The sequence below is a fragment of the Rousettus aegyptiacus genome, unplaced genomic scaffold (assembly GCF_014176215.1).
Source record: "Rousettus aegyptiacus isolate mRouAeg1 unplaced genomic scaffold, mRouAeg1.p scaffold_m13_p_3, whole genome shotgun sequence".
Classification (NCBI taxonomy): Eukaryota; Metazoa; Chordata; class Mammalia; order Chiroptera; family Pteropodidae; genus Rousettus; species Rousettus aegyptiacus.
The window spans coordinates 22,821,348-22,837,734 of record NW_023416306.1 but is presented as its reverse complement, the minus strand read 5'-3'; the positions used below and the strand labels follow the sequence as shown (position 1 = coordinate 22,837,734).

Genomic DNA, 16,387 nt, shown 5'->3' with positions numbered 1-16,387 from the left:
TCCACTGTTTAAGAAATTGTTTGAATGTTTTATTAAAATATGAAAATGTAGATCCCTTATTTAAGGGGTATGTTTGGTATGAAAATACAAACAGTGGATCAAGAAAACTGCTAATGTTTTAAACTAGATTCTGATGTTAAAGAGATTCTAAATTCTAGTTTCTGGTTCTTATTTTAAGTAGGGTTGTTTTTAAATGATTACCAGTTTATCAAATCTATTATGTTGGATATACAATAAGGTTGTGGAATATGTTTTTTAAATGTTATAGAAAAAGTGGGAAATTAAGCCGTATAATTAGCAAAATATATACTATGTCGTAATCTTATTGAGATAATATATTCGTTTGAGATCACTTTCCTTGGTCATTGTGGACTATGTAATGAGCTGCATTGGTGTTAGAAAGGTGGTCTTATGCTTCATTTGTGTTCATATATTCATCTTATGATTCTTCTGTGAACTTGAAGGTGGAAAACTTCCTCAAGAAGGTAACATTTGCTGGCTTATTTTCCTACATTTTGAAAACAAACTTTAAAATTGATATTTTTTAATGAAATTAATCAAAACGAACGTTATTTTGCTATAAACCAGTGAACTAATTACTTCTTGTTTTTGGAGGTGGTTGTGAGGAAGTTCATCTTTGCACTTAGTAGCACTTATATAAAGGAATCGTGAGGGGAATGTATTATATATTAAGATACTTTTAATGTAACAGACATGTCACCTAGTTAAAGGACTTTTATGTGATAACCTTAAATATTAGGAACATAGCCAAAAAATATGCTGAAAGCAAAAGACGTCTGAGTCATCAAAAATTAGTGGCATAGAGTTCATGGGAAATAGTTAATATCCTCTATTCATAGTTTCTCAGAATCTGTTGACTATTAATATGCACTACTAAGTTTTTTGTTTTTTTCTTTGTTTCCTTGTTGTCAACAGTTTACTTCTAGTGGAGTAGAGCAGCTGTTAATGACAGGCATAATCATAGCAGCAAGAATTCATGGCCAAGAGCCTGAGAGTGAGGAAGAAGACTAACATGTGTGCACAAGCACTCAAAAAGAACTTGAGTCTAGTTGCATTTAAATAGGGACCAATGCTCAGAAAAACTGTGATACAGTTTGTTTCTACCAAGTTTCTCTTTTCATTGTCTTTTACTGAGTCCTTCTCTTCCCCTCCTCTCAAGGGCTACTATTCTCTTTCTCCTTTGTTCTTTACAGCTTTGCTTCTAATTTTCTAAATTAAAACTTATTCCCAGCTGTTTGTAAATTGGAAAGGTTCCTAACTGCTCACAATAGGGGAAAATGACTTTGAAGATTAATTATTGGACTAGCAGTATCCTTAGAAATTTGGAAAAAAATTCTTTTAAGATATACTATTTCAAATATTCCATTTTAAAGTGATTAAATCAGATTAATATGAATAGTTAATGGGGACAAAAAAAAATATCAGGCTAAAACCCAGGCCACGAGTCTTTTTAGGCTTCATGGCCTTCAAAAAGAGAATTTTAAGTACTAACATTTAAATGATCATACTGCATTACCTCAGCATGAGAATTGAATATGAAGCTGTGCTATTTACCAACATTAGACAGTCTGAAAGTAAGCAAGTAAACATAGCACAAATGGAAAAGGATTTTAGAATGTACTTTCGCTATTTTTTTTTTTTAAGACTGTGGGTTGATAGTAAATATATGCAGAAAGATCACCAGCAGATGAGATCTGGATCATTAGCTTTATTTCTGAATGGACAAATAGCCAAACCCCCCCCCCCCCCCAAACCTGGGTTCTCTGCTAATAGCTGGCCTGCACAATACTTCTTGGATCTTTTGCCAAAATTAGTATCCCTATCTTGCCCCACCCCTCGAATTCTACATGTGAAAAGAGTTGAGTCCATGGGACAGTTTCCAAGTTAGTGTAACTAACAAGTCATTTCATCACAGTCTTGCCACATATAAGCCACTTGTCAGACTAGAAGGGACGGAATGGTTACCTGCCTAGGCGCTGTCAGTGGAATAAAATGTACAGAATAAGGTGAAAGGGAAGCAGTGTCTTCTACATTTGATCACAGATGAAGAGGGAGAATGGGTTTTGTGTGTCTCCCACACTGACTCACAGTCATTGGAATATTGTTTAGTGAGTGTCAGGCTGTGACCACTGGGAGGAGCAAATAGGGAGAGGGATGGAAGCTCACTCAGTGTATTCAAGGGAGCAGAAGTACTGGCAGAAGCTGCTTTGGTGGGCTGAAGTCAGGGATGCTGGGAGAGGCGCGCACCTTCAACAATAGCATGAAATGTTTCAGTATGAAGGCAACTTAAAAACAAATCTAAGTATTTGTTTAGAATGGCTCAAGTTATAATTTTTCACCTTTATTTCAGTTGAGGGTCATTTATGTTCTTTAAAAACGGGGTGTATTATATTAATGTGCTTAGTCATAGAGCAGATGTATGCAGTAATGTATTCAGAGTTTATTTAAAATTATTTACTATGACTTTGTGAGGAAGATTTTTGAATGATCATGTTTTTGAAAAATGGTTTCTTTAAAAAATAGATTTATATAGGAAATATAAAACTTCTAATATATAGAATCGACTGGTGTGCAGTATGTTTTTTGAAAGTCGGTATTTTTGACTAAAGGAAAATAGCATTTTGAAACTATTTCTTTTCACTCTTTGTGACTGAGTCCCCTTTATTTCCCAAGTTATTCCCTTAATATGGCATTTTTGGGGCGAGAGTCAAAGTCTCAGTTATATATTGTTAAAAGTATTGAAAAAGTATTAAATATTTGCCCCTTTGTCATTGTCACATTATCTCAAGGAACCATTACAAAATTATCTGCCTGAAATTAAATAGGAAAATCTGAAGTATAAAACAATGCAGACATGTAGGCAAAGCTTGAAAAATTTCTTGAGTGGTATTCAGAGATTTACTTAGAAACCCTATTGGACATAAGACGACATAACAGAGTCCTAAAAGAGTTAAGTAACTTGCTAGTTATGTGATGGGCTGAAACGCAGATAACTGAAATCTTGGTCAATATTCCGTATTTTTGCTGATGAGTTTCAAAATGTTTGCTGATGGGGAAGACATTTGGAAATATTAAATTTTTTTTCTGTTTGGATAAATGTCTCATTGAGTACAGTAAACAAGATCTAAAAACTTTTTTATTCCCTTTTTAACTTTAAAAAATACCATTCAATATATTTACTCCATAAGTAGAACTATTTTAGAGTACTTTGCTTCTAATATCTTTCTATAAAAGGAGAAAAATGAGGAAATTAAGAAGAAACATAAAAACAGTAAGATCTTAACCTTCAAAAGAGTTGATAAATTCATGGAAGAAAATAATTTATCCACTCATTGCAGATTAAAAACAAGAGAGTCTGGGAAAAGATCTCGCTTAACTTCTTTTTATATTTAATTGGTAATTAAAAAGAACCATTCATGATTACTCCTACATTGTATTCTTATTACAATTCTGTTTAAGGAAGTTTTGTCTTAGGTGAGAGATTCCTAAAACTGATACAATAAAGGATCAGAATTGTAAGATTTATTTTTAAAACAATTGAGAAAGGAAGGGAATGAGAGAGAAAGGAGCCATCTCTAATGAATAGAGAGGAATGAAATGTTGGCAAACAAGATTTCACTTGAAGATTGAAATAGAGGTAGTGATTGAAATTGATGTAGAAAACAGTGATGTTGAGCAAAGAAATATGACAAATACTTCTCGAAGGCTTTTCAGTAATATATAGTACCATAACCTAAAAATCTAAGCCTTCACTGAGGCCTCTTCATAACTCACTAAGTGGAGTTCTGCAGATAAGTGTATTGGACACAGAACAATGATAAGTGTTGGGACCGGCTGGTATTTATTAAGCCAAAATGTTAAATTGACAAAATGCATCACTCTTGAAATGGAAACTTAGAGGAATCAAGCAATATAATATTGTATATCTTTTGGACAGCTTTTGCTTTGGGAGAAGAAATTCCAGGAAAGGAATTAAGTAATCTCTTTTCCAATTTAAGACATTTCTTGAAACTGGACCCTTTTAGAGAGAGATTTTCAGAATTTGAGACTTTCTACTCTTTATCATTGCACAGAATAACTTCTTCAACCCCTCCTGCATTTACACAGTGTATGTACTATAAAATTTGAACCTAAATAAAAGAGAAGCCATGGAGTTTTCAGTTTTACTAGCTAGCTATATTTATATATAATACATGGGACAACAGTTTTTCCTAAATGATCTAGCTTGTCATCTGTACCTTTTTCTAGTTTGTCACAAACAGCCTAGTATATTGAATAACATGAAAGCTTTACATGCATGTGTACCTGTGCACACTCAGACACACTAAAAATGACACCTTACTAAATTAAGTAACACTGGACATGAAGTTGAATCATTATGGTCAATTTAAAAAATGGTAATATAAAAAATGGTATTTGAGAGTGACTGGTAAGTAACATTTCTTTAACCAAGTTCTAAACCAGTTGGGAAATAAAACAATAAAGCTGATTAAGAGGCCAAATTGTAATAAAATGATATTGGGGAATTTGGTTTAGATAATAGGAAAACTTCCTAATATTGAACCCAAGAATTAGACTTACCCACCCAGGTATGGTCATTCTGGTACTATTTCAGATGTCTGTGAGGGAGCCATTTTCAGTGAAACTTACTGCATCAAGGGAAAGAACAGAATGTATGTTCTCTGTGAGTAAGCAAACTTTAGAAAAAGGGAAGGGTGCAGAGCTACTTATCTTTAGTTTCTCCTTTCAAACTCATAATCAGATTAAGTCATATCACCTCCCAGGAGAAATGAAGGACTAGAAAGAGATTAAGGGAGTAATGCTGGTGGCAGTTTCTCTGTGTTTAAAGACACATCAAGTACAGAAAAGAGCCTCCTCTTCCCCTCCCTTAAAACTTATATTAAAATCTTTGGTTATATTTCTAACTACAATGGCAATAATTTTTTTAAAAAATCAATGTAATTGACTTCCTTAACACTTCTTATCCCTAGTGCCAAAGTAATGTCATGATTTAAAGAACATATAGATGCCACAAAATTGGGTTGTAAAAGGATCTTTAGTAACATTAAAGGATCTTTAGAAACATTAAAGACCAAAGTCCCTTAAGAAATAGAATTAGTACAGGGTCACAGAACTGATTATGATAGTGCTGGAACTGTATAATATGCTGATCTAAATTGTAGTTCCTTTATGTAGAAAGAAATTCAGACTAGAAGATTTTAGAATGGGTATAAAAATGACTGATTCCAAGTAAGCACAATACTGGAACTGGAGAGGCAACAGAAGCAGTGCTCTGTGTTCAGTTACATGTAGTAGTTGTTATTATTGTGTGCAGAGCTTTATGCTGGACACTGGGGATAGTGTCGAGGAAAACAGCCCTACATTGGATGTATCATTAACGATGCTGGTTCAGTGTGGGCAAAAGCTTTTATTGGCTCTGTTATATTGCATGGAAATGTAAAGGGTAAACCAATTTTTACTTGTATTTTTCATTATTTTTCTCTGAGTGTACAACATTAATTAATAGCTATGTCCCCTTTCTAAACTTGTGCTAAACTTTTTCAAAAAAAAAAAAAAAGAAAAATTTCTGAAGAGTAGATTTAAGTTGGCAGCTTTTATGAAGTCATCTGAGAGAAAGATCCCATTGCTGGAAGCATTTCTCTGGTTTCTCCTTGTTTGAATTTTTGCCATTGCAACTTCACTCTTTTGGGGTAAAGGATTGTAGAACTGCAGCCTAGTTTTATATGTTAGCAGGCAAGCTCTCAGAAAACAAAGTCCTTGCCCAGTGAAGGCATATAGAGAAAACTTGGAACAATCATTATGAAGTGGTGAAAGAGATCTCTGAAGAAAAATTGGAGAGCAGATTTGAAATGTATAAGAAAAAAATCACCAGAGTGCATAGACATGTGTGCCCCATGAAGGAGATTGATTGTTCTAGTTGAAGAGTGTCAGACTGAATGAAAGTGGAAGTGTGTTATGATAATCTTAAGGTAAGAAAAAACATTTATAGTCATCTGGAATTAGTTTGAAGTGTTAAATTTCCTTCCTTTTAAGGTGATTTTTATATGGGGTGTGGATTTTCTACTATCGTTCTAACATCACATTATGCAACTGAGGTGAACTGTACAGATTTCTTATAATTTATGTTTTTGTGAATATGAACTAATATATTCCAGGGTTTATATTCTAACTTTTCTTGCATGTCACTGCCATTGAAACTTGCATGGAAAGCACTAACTGCCTTCTTTCTCTTCTCCCTGATTTGCTCGAAGGCTGCAAGACAGATCAAGGATAGGTATGGAATAAAACCTCCATTTTTATTTGTGTTGATATTGAAGTCAGAAATGAAATTCAAGAACAGTTTCTTGTTAGAATCTCATTGGTTAAAATAAAAATACCTAATGGCCAGGTACAAAAAAAAAGAAAATGTCTAATGCATATTTTCTGGAAAAACAGTATATCAGCAAGATTTTTAAGAACAGAGTTGTGGACAATTACGTACTTCCAAAAGAATTTCATTTCTGGTATAATCTAGTTAGTTTTAGTACAGTTCTTAACGAGCTATGCTAATGGATGGGGGACCATTTTGAATAATTAAAAAATATATATTCCTGGAATGCATTTTATAATTTTATAAGCGTGTCTTATTTTCTGAGATGTCACAGCATTTGAAATAGTCCTCAGGAGCTAAAGCTCTCCTACTTCACTGCTCTCTGTTTAACACCTTTGTATTCTCATTTCATCCTGTTCCTGGTGCCATCTCTTTCTCTTTCTAATGCCACTACTATCTAGTTTATGGGAAGAGAATATTAAAGAAAATGGGGAAAGACTAGCTTAAAAGGTCTTTCTCATTGGTAGAGCCAGGACTAAGAAAGGGAATTGAGTACTTCCTGTAATGAATACACCAAAGAGCTAAAAGAGCTGCTGGCAATTTTGGATTCCGTTACCACAGAAGGGATGGTTCTGACTTGCCTGGCTGGTCTCTGAGCATTGAGTACAGTGAGGTGATCACTTGGGTTTCTTCATTTGAGGATTATGAGATTCTCTGAAAGGCAAGCTCTTCAAATAACCACTCGGAATCCGAGATTAAATTATTTTTCATCATATGATTTATAAAATTATTAATTATAGATTGTGTGAAAGCCCATCTCTCTTTTGTTAATTATGGCCAAAGACTTCAAATTATGTGATTTTCTCTTGGTATTTATATGACTAGAAGCAAGATTGACATGGCAGTCATAGCATTCTTCGCACAAATATTAATTTTTATACTTTTTCTATATATCAGGGATTGATTAAAGACATGGATCATTCTTATAAATCCTGAATGTAGGGACGAGATTATGAGAGCTTGAAGGTGAAAAGTATTGGCTATGTGAGGATTGGTTGCTAGGTAGGTCAGTTTTTTGGATAAGGTAGTTTTGGATTGTGTCTTGTGGAATTCGCTATGAGTGATCCATCTTCCACCCTGGCTAGATTATTTTTCTATTTAGCCACCTACTCCACTAAGTCCTCCTCTGGTCCTTGATTTTTTCAATTAGAAGTCACTTCCTAATCAGTCTTTGAGTTGTCCAAAGACTTTGTGAGAGACCTTTGTCCAGATTTATGTGTCAGAATTCAATTTTGTAATGAGTGTTTGTGGCTGAATGTATTCTTCAGTGAAGCTTGATTTCTTTTCCTTGTCTTCTAAGCCAACTTCTTGGCTTGTTCATCAGTATCCAAGTGATCTCAGAACTCAGGATTCCTTTTTTCTGTGAGGGCAAACTTCATTTTTTTTTTTTTTCGGTTTGGAGTTTTTGTTTGTTTGTTTTCAAAACCTATACTTTTTTTTTGGCTCCTTACAAAATTTTTACTTCCTAAGGAACATTTCTGAATTATAGCTTAATTTTTTTAAACTCGATTTTTAGTTTCATAACTTGCAGGTTTCTCTGATATAGTTTTTAAGGGCTCTCCCAGGAAACAAGTTTCTAGAATTCCATCATTACATTTTATAACATAAAAATAATTTAAACTTATTATCATAATGAAATAATTATTTTCACTAAGGAAAGAAAGGATTATTTCCTTATGTGAGGGCAGAGGTGGTGTTTTAAAGAAGAGTACATACTACACCTGAGCAAGTAATCAAATAAATGAAAATGAAAGTACCTGTGAGAACTAAGTATTTATCATTTGCTATGATAAAAGTTATGCAGGAGGAATCGTGGGGGCGACGAGAACACTAGAGACAGAAATGAGAAGATAATACGCAGCAGATTTCTACAGCTTTACAAATCACTGGTATACACTTCCGGGTGCTCGGTAATGTTGGAGTATGATTAGTTGAGGTATATTGTAGGAATTACTGGTATTTAAAGAAAACGGGTCATAAAAGGAAGAATCAAATTAATTAGGTTGTTTGAGGAAATTAAAAGTGTTCATTTATATATTTTGCAGCTATTTTTGCGAAAATAAAATGAGAAGGAAAAGAGATCCTTGTATTTAGCTTGCTTGTACTAGTAGAAGTAAATTAAGAAAGGCAGGGTGAATTAAATCATTCCTAACCACATGGATCCTGTAATGTAGAGAATTATCTTTGGATTTTGGATTGTTAGTTTGGGCTTTAAGGCACATTTTCTAAGTATATTCAGTTTAAAAATAAAAAGCTCAGTCTTTTTAAATATTATAGCATTGTTATACGTATAACTTGATTTATGGAGACTGACATTTTCATTGACTAGAAAATAAAGGTCATTATTTTTTTTTAGGCCTGATAGACCTTTAATGCATTTTTAAAATTTTTTAAATTTATTTTTTTATGGTGACATTGGTTAACGAAATCCAATAAGTCTCAGCTGTATACTTTAACAGTAAGGCATATATATATTTACAGTGAGTGTTCACCTCCCATAGTTAGATTTCTTTCTGTGACCACATATTTGACCCCTTTACCCCTTCTACCTCCCCGCTGCCCCCACCTCCTACCTTCTGGTAACAGCTAGTCTATAGTTCATGTCCATGAGTCTCTGTTTGTTTGTCCTGTTCATTTGTTGCTTTTAGGTTTATATCCTACATAAAAGTGATACCATGTGATTTTCAACTTTTTCTGTCTGTTTTATTTCATTTAGCGTGATTACCTCGAGGTCCATCCATTTTGTCACAAATGGCAGTATTTTATCTCTTCTTATGGCTGAGTAATATTCCATTGTATATATGTACCACCACTTCTATAATGTATTTTTGAGGAACATTCTTTTTCTTTGAGGCCATAGTGATTATATCAAGTTTCGCAGATAAATTTTCAGATTTAAATTCCCTAAAACACTTTCGATATTTTTTCCACCAATTCTCAACAAACATTTAAATAATCAGATTTTGTAGCAACCAAGTAGGTTCAAAGCCATTCATCGATTCTATAGGCATTTACTAAGTGCATCTCTGAATATAGCTCTTTCAGAAGTGACATCAGAAGTTGCTTGGGGCTGTAAAGAACAAAGCATGTAAGACTTAGCCTTTGTTCCTAACTACCTATTGATATAATCTGAAATTGTATTGAGAACCAGCAGCTTAAAGACATACATATGATGTACTCAGTGTTATGCTTAGCATTCATTCTGAGTTCCCTTCCCTATAAATTGTATTTCAGTATAACACTTTCTTCTTGATAAATAGATCAGTTAAATCATTGTTTCTACTAAATAAAGTGATGACTTTCCTATTTTTAAAATTAAATAACTGAATACAGAAACAATTAGACATTTTTTATCCCAAAATAACAGTACAGCAACAAGTTTTATATCTTTCCTACCATTGATTTCTAGAGTAGATTTGGCAGATCTGAATGACTAGGCTTGGTATTCGCTTTTTTCTTCTAGCTCTATTTACTTCCTCTCCCAAGCTGTATACTAGGAGGACAGCATACATGAATTTTACTTTTGTATTATTCTTTGACCAAAGATGATAAGGGGATTTACTTTGTGATACTTATGGAAATTTACTGTAATGTGAAAAGGTGAAATTTGAGATAAAATGACAAATTAATAGAACATGAGTATTTTTTGTAGGTCCCAGTTGTAACTGACATAACAGTTTCCCCAGACTGTGGGTAAAATGAGGTCCGGTATGACTTCTTTTTGTTTGTTTGTTTGTTTTTTATACCACATTAATCTAATAAATATTTATTGAACGATTATTTCCATTGCGTGTGGTTTCACAGGGCTATTTTCTCTTTGTATCCTTCCATGTAGCCTCAGTACATCAGAGTGACACCTACTAGCATGGTATTCAGAATTATGATTCTACTTCTTTCCTTTCTCATCCATGGCATCTCTTTAGCAGCTACCAAGCTATATAATATTTGGTCAGCATACCTCTACTCTTATTCAAGGATACATGGGGCGGCTGTGACTACTAGGGAGAATGTTTGAATCAGGGTACATGTACAGTTCATTATTTGGCATATGAAAAGGAGTGAGACTGGCATCAGGAAGTCAGTGAGATTGAGTTTACAGAGATTCAGATGACTCTTGGGTCTGCAAACAAAGATTTATATTGGATAGTTGTTTTTTTGTGATATTTGCATTTGTGTACAGTTTTAAGTTCCTTAAGGTTATGTTAAATGTATTTAAATTTAAAAACATCTTAGTTTTTTAATTTTCCAAAACTTCTAAGAGCAGATTTCTATTTAGTTTTGTTACCTTTGTTATAGTTTCTGAAATCACTAGAGTAAAATAATGTTTATCTTTTCATTTTATAAATTAAACATGATACTTCCCATTCTTGTATTTTTAAAACTATGTTTGTGTTTGCCATAGAGTAACGATGGCTTCAGCCTTTCGCCTTTCTTTGAAACCAAAGGTCAGTGACAACATGACTCATTTAATGGTGGATTTTTCTCAGGAAAGACAGATGCTGCAAACTTTGAAATTTTTGCCAGGTAAGTAAATATGGAGTATATTCTATGTAAAGTTGGATATAAAAACCTTTTTTTCTTCAAGATTTTTCTGTAATGAACATTGGAATGTAAATATTAAAGAAGCATACATGATTTTTTTCTTCATTCATTAAAAGAATAATTAAATTTGCTAGTCTTTATTTTTAGAGAATTATTTTATCGACAGAAGCAATATATCACGATGGTTAACACTGGGTCTTGGAGCCAGACTTCTTAGATTTCAATCCTGGCTGCCACTTACTTGCTTTGTATCCCTGAACAAGTTATTTAACTTTGCCTTATTTCCTTCATCTTTAAAATGTGCTATTATCCTTCTAGAGTTTTTATAGGGATTAAAATGAATTGAAACCTCTTGAAAATGGTACCCAGCATGTACTTAACACTCAGTGCATGTTAGCTGCTATCATTAACATTACTGTGGTGGTCGTTGGCTCAATGGAATTTTATTTTCAGTAATAAATAATATGTTAACATTGGTTTATTAGAGTATTAGTATGAGGTTGTTGCAGTAGCCAAACCATTTGAATTGAAGTTCCAAATTATTGTCCACATGTGCGAAAGAGCCAGTTAAAGACTTTTTTTGTTAGTGGTATTCTCTTTTTTAGCTAGCATCAAGTAATATTAAGTTGATAGCTAAAATGATTTGGACATGGTGACTTGGGGGTTAGAAGTCTCTTGAAAGTGAGATGTTTTACATAAACAGGTACTTTGTTAGAACTAGTTTTTATTTTTAGAGGTTAGCTTTTTTTGGATAGAGAATGTTGATCATATGAAAATATTCTTTGAATATTTGGTCAGGGATTTAAAATATTGAAAAGATGGGGTTAGTAGTCATGAAACTAATAGAACTAATAAAGGTAGCACAAGTGAAGATTAACTTGTGTGATACAGATCAAAAGTTCTAGGAGAGTTTATAGAAAGAAAACATGAGGAAAGGAACCATATTTGTAGAGAAAGTATACTTGTCAGTGAATATTTACTTACAGATTGGCTTTTCAGAATTACTTGCCATTGTATTATCATTTATACTACTTCCAAATTCAGATGGAGAGTCAGGAGTGGTAGATTGTGTATATACACGTTATTATTACTTTGATTTTTTTAAAAAACTACTAAAGAATCAATTTTCTCACCATTTCTTTCTCTCGAGTTTTCAGTCATGTTGTAACAGACCAAGGCCATGCCTACTGTACAGTCAAATAGTTGCATGCACAGTTAAGATTTCCTCGTTTGGCAAACTTTTAAGATAGTCAAAAGGAATGAGGTATATAATAAAACAAGAAATCCTTTTGTGGAGGAGTTTCATCCTGAAGAAAAAGTATAATAGATTGTTAAGATTTATAAAAGATGAATTCATATTACTAAATTTTTATATTCTCCTGTAGCACAAAATTTTCCTGTAAGATACAATAAGATTAAATTTTAAATATGAATACCATCATCCCTTAGTAATTCATTCCATAAACACCACAAAAAACAGCTCTACGCTATATTACATATAGTAACATGAGTTGTGGACTTACCCGAGTCTGAAAAATGGAAGTGATGATGAGGGATGATAATAATTGCAAAGCCATTTTATTCTACTTTAAGCCATTTTCTGTGCATTGAAACAGTTTATATTCTCCTCTGAGCTTCTGCAGCTAAAAAGAGAAACATATTTGTGGCAACGTTGATGCCACTTGCCCTTTTACATTCACATGCAGAGCAAACTTTAGTAAAATTCTCGAACTAGTTTCCTCACTATTGCTAGTTAACTGCTACTTTATGAAAATTGCTGTGAATTGCTTTTCATTCTTATTTCCAAAGAGAGTTTTGCATTTTCTAAGTATTTTTATACAACATCATTACCACCTTTCATCTTCGGAAGTTTTAGCCCTCGATTGATGAACTCTTCTATATAGACTCTTTGTTAACTTCCCACAGTTTAGATCCAAGTCAGCCTTAATTTGACATACAACTCTTAAGTTATCTGAATTTTCTTTTTTACTCCCAGATATCACCACTTTCTTGGATTTTCTTTTTTTCATTTTTACCTCAGTTGCCACTTCTAGCAGTTTGCTTTCTTTTGGGGGCCATTAGTCACAAGAAAGAAGAATACTTGCCAGTACATTCTTACTGGAATGGTGTCTAAATTGAGATGTATATAGTGAGGAGTTAGCCAGACCCACTTACAAATTAAATGATTCTTTATACCAGCCTCTTGGGACTTTCAGTACAGGTTTTTGACTCAGCAAAACTATAAAATTACAGTGTGATAAATAGACCTTCATATTTCCTCATGTGTAGGCAATGCAGAGCACATTAAAATCTTAAATTTGTGAATGCTTATAGTCTGTTCTTTTGGCAATAAGTAGTTTGTATTGTTTATGTTCCAGTAATAGAGACTAATATCTGTTATGTATTGTAGGGACAAAAATACCACAAGACAGATAAAGGAAATTAATCATAATGACAAATGATAAATATGTCTTTGGTTGTCATCTTACTAATAAAGTATATCAGAATCCAAGTATTCATTGTATAATTACACACGTAAGAGGTGAACTTTGGAGACTATCATTAATGGAGATCAGTTGTCCCCTTTATTCCTCCTCCCTTATTAATTACGCTTGAAGATTTAAAATTTATATCAAATTCCTTTCACCTTGGTCTTGATTATTTTGTCCAAGAAACTCAGTTTACTTTGTTATTTATTAGGTCTCACATTGCCTTGGATTTTATCGTTTGTATATAAATCCTTTGTTATTATAGTTTTTTAAAAATCAATGCTTTGTTTTTAAAACAGCTTTAGATTTATGGAAAATTGAGCAGATAATATAGTTTCTTCCTCCCTCACATACAGTTTCCCCTATTATTAACATCTTATATTAGTATGGTACATTTGTTATAATTAAAGACCCAGTATTGATACATTATTGTTAACTAACATCCATATTTTACATTAGGGTTCACTTTTTGTGTTTGACAATTCTATGAGTTTTGACAAATGTACTGTCATATATCCACCGTAACATTATTATACAGAATAGTTTAACTGCCGTAAGATTCCCTTGTACTGTGTCTGTTCATCCCTGCAGCCTTGCTATAATTACTTGTTTGTTCCAAAAATTCTTTTGTTGATTCTTTGGGGTTTTCTCTTTAGACAACCATGTCATCAGCGAACAAAGACAGTTTTATTTCTTCCTTCCTAATTCATGTACTTTTAACTTCCTTTTCTTGTCTTACTGGATTTAGCTAGAACTACCAGTACAGTGTTGAATAGGAGTGGTGAGAGAGGACATCCTCACATTGGGAGAAAATATCTAGTTTCTCAACATTTAAGTATGATGTCAACTATAGGTTTTTTGTAGATGTTCTTTATCAAGTAAGGTCCCCCTCTGTTTCTAGTTTGCTGAGTTTTTGTTGTGAATCTTTATTATCAAATATTTTTTCTCTATTACGATCATATGATTTTTCTTCTGATGTGATAGATTACATTAATTGATTTAAAATGTTGAACCAGTCTTGTATACTTGGTATAAATTTTTTAAAACTTTTTTAAGCGACATAATGTTTAAATACAATATCTGCAGTTTCACACATTTCAAACACAGCTGTCACCAGAGGACCACGTTCTCCAGTTAGCCTGTTGTTATGTAAATGGAACATCTGTTAATGTTGAGGAGCTATGGAAAAACCTCTTTTATGGAAAAGCAATTGATTAATGTTCATACATGTTAATTGTGGCTCATTTACCCTATTTTATTTTAATGTGTCATAGAACTTTTTGGGGAAACATTTTAAAATCCTTAAATATTTTGGCGGGTTGGGGAGTTCATTTTTGTTTTGTGCTGAGAAATAACAATTTTTTTATAAATGAGATTTTAAAAATTGAAAATATCTTGAATTATTTTAAGCATTAAATTCAAAGCAAGTTATTCTATTTTGTCAATAGTGATTTAATTTATATGCTACGGCTGTTTGAAATAGATTAAAACTGTGTTGAGGAGCACCAAGTCAGTCTTGATTCTTTATTCTTAGCATATTTGAATTGGTTTTTGCTAGCTAGGATTTTAATATAGTTCGAATAAATCTATAAAAAAACATTGAAACATAAATTTTTAAACAGCTTTGAAAAATATTTATTTTGCGTTTATAGGGTATCCTTTCTCTTATCCAGATTTAATTGAACAGTTCAAAAGCAACATGAAAAAGCATATTTTGAATGACAAATATTGGATTAGTACCGTAATAAATGATAAATGAGCCTTTTTATTTCTTCAGTCCCTAAAGCTCCAGAGATAGATCCAATAGAGTGTTTGGTGGCTGACAATTCTGTAACAGTAGCTTGGAAAATGCCAGAAGAAGATAATAAGATTGACCACTTTATGCTGGAATATAGGAAAACTAATTTTGATGGACTTCCACGTGTAAAAGATGAGCGATGCTGGGAGACAATTGATAATATTAAGGGTACTGAATATACACTATCAGGTAAAATGACCGCATTTCATGACTCTCATTCTCAAAGTAAATTGTGAAAAATATTTTGAGTTACTTTAAAAGGTAAAATTAAGTTTCTTTAGCCAAGTGAATTTCTTTTAAAATATCAAGAAAATCTTCATTTAAATACTTTTGGATATTTGTAACCTGTTAAAATAATGTATGTAAAACAAATATGAAGGATGTTCTAGAAACAGTATTTCAGAATAGCATTTAATTTTACCTTGGTTTTCTAACAATAAAAATACTGTCAATTTTCTAGATGTACACACTACCCCACAATTTGGTGATATTATAAATACTGTTGCCTTTACCCTTTTATGATTACCTTCGTGTTGCTACTTAAAGTTGTGACTTGATATTAAACTTTGTTTCTTGCCCTTTTGAAAATCTTTAAAAAGATGTCTCTGTTTATTGGGGGCTGGATATTTGAAACTGCAGAATGTTGCCTGAGTTGTTCAACGCTTGTTAAGTGTGATCAGTAATATTAGTAACTTGACCATTTTTGAGTCCTTAGCCTTTGTCAGGAGCTAGGCTGAAGTGTATTATTGTACAGTACATCTCATTTAATTAGTACCGTATATCTCATTTCCTATTTCAGTTATGAGATCAGTTTTTTATATTTTACAGATACAAAACTGTGTCACGTTAAGTTCCAAAGCTAGAAATTTTTGGATTATTTTAAACTTGACTAATTTCAGAGTTTTGCTGTTAATCCTTATGCTTCACTTTCTCTTTAAATTCATTTTCACATAAAAAGTCATATTTCATAAATATAAAATTCTTTAGGATGTCTCCTTTGTAGAAATTGAATGTTATTTTAATTAGTAGCATCTCTCCTTGAATGAAACATTGCCTTTAACAAGGCTTGAGAGTACCTTTTTATCACTAGTTAAAAAAAAAGGAAAAACTCAGTGATAAACTATGATTTATTTGGAAAATATAATA

General features: G+C 32.6%; 1 protein-coding gene across 7 annotated transcripts in view; it reads left to right on the top strand.

Moving 5' to 3' along the window:
* FSD1L (fibronectin type III and SPRY domain containing 1 like) overlaps positions 1 to 16,387 on the top strand; it is a 51,886-nt gene that overhangs the window by 17,296 nt on the left and 18,203 nt on the right. For 4 of the 7 annotated variants that reach the window (XM_016156086.2, XM_016156085.2, XM_016156084.2 and 1 more), the window contains exons 5-7: positions 6,294 to 6,316; positions 10,815 to 10,936; positions 15,221 to 15,430. In XM_016156086.2, coding sequence (XP_016011572.2) covers positions 6,294 to 6,316; positions 10,815 to 10,936; positions 15,221 to 15,430 — 355 coding nt within the window. The remainder of the gene's footprint in view (positions 1 to 6,293; positions 6,317 to 10,814; positions 10,937 to 15,220; positions 15,431 to 16,387) is intronic. The other 3 variants (XM_036238336.1, XM_036238335.1, XM_036238334.1) reach the window with 1 other exon arrangement.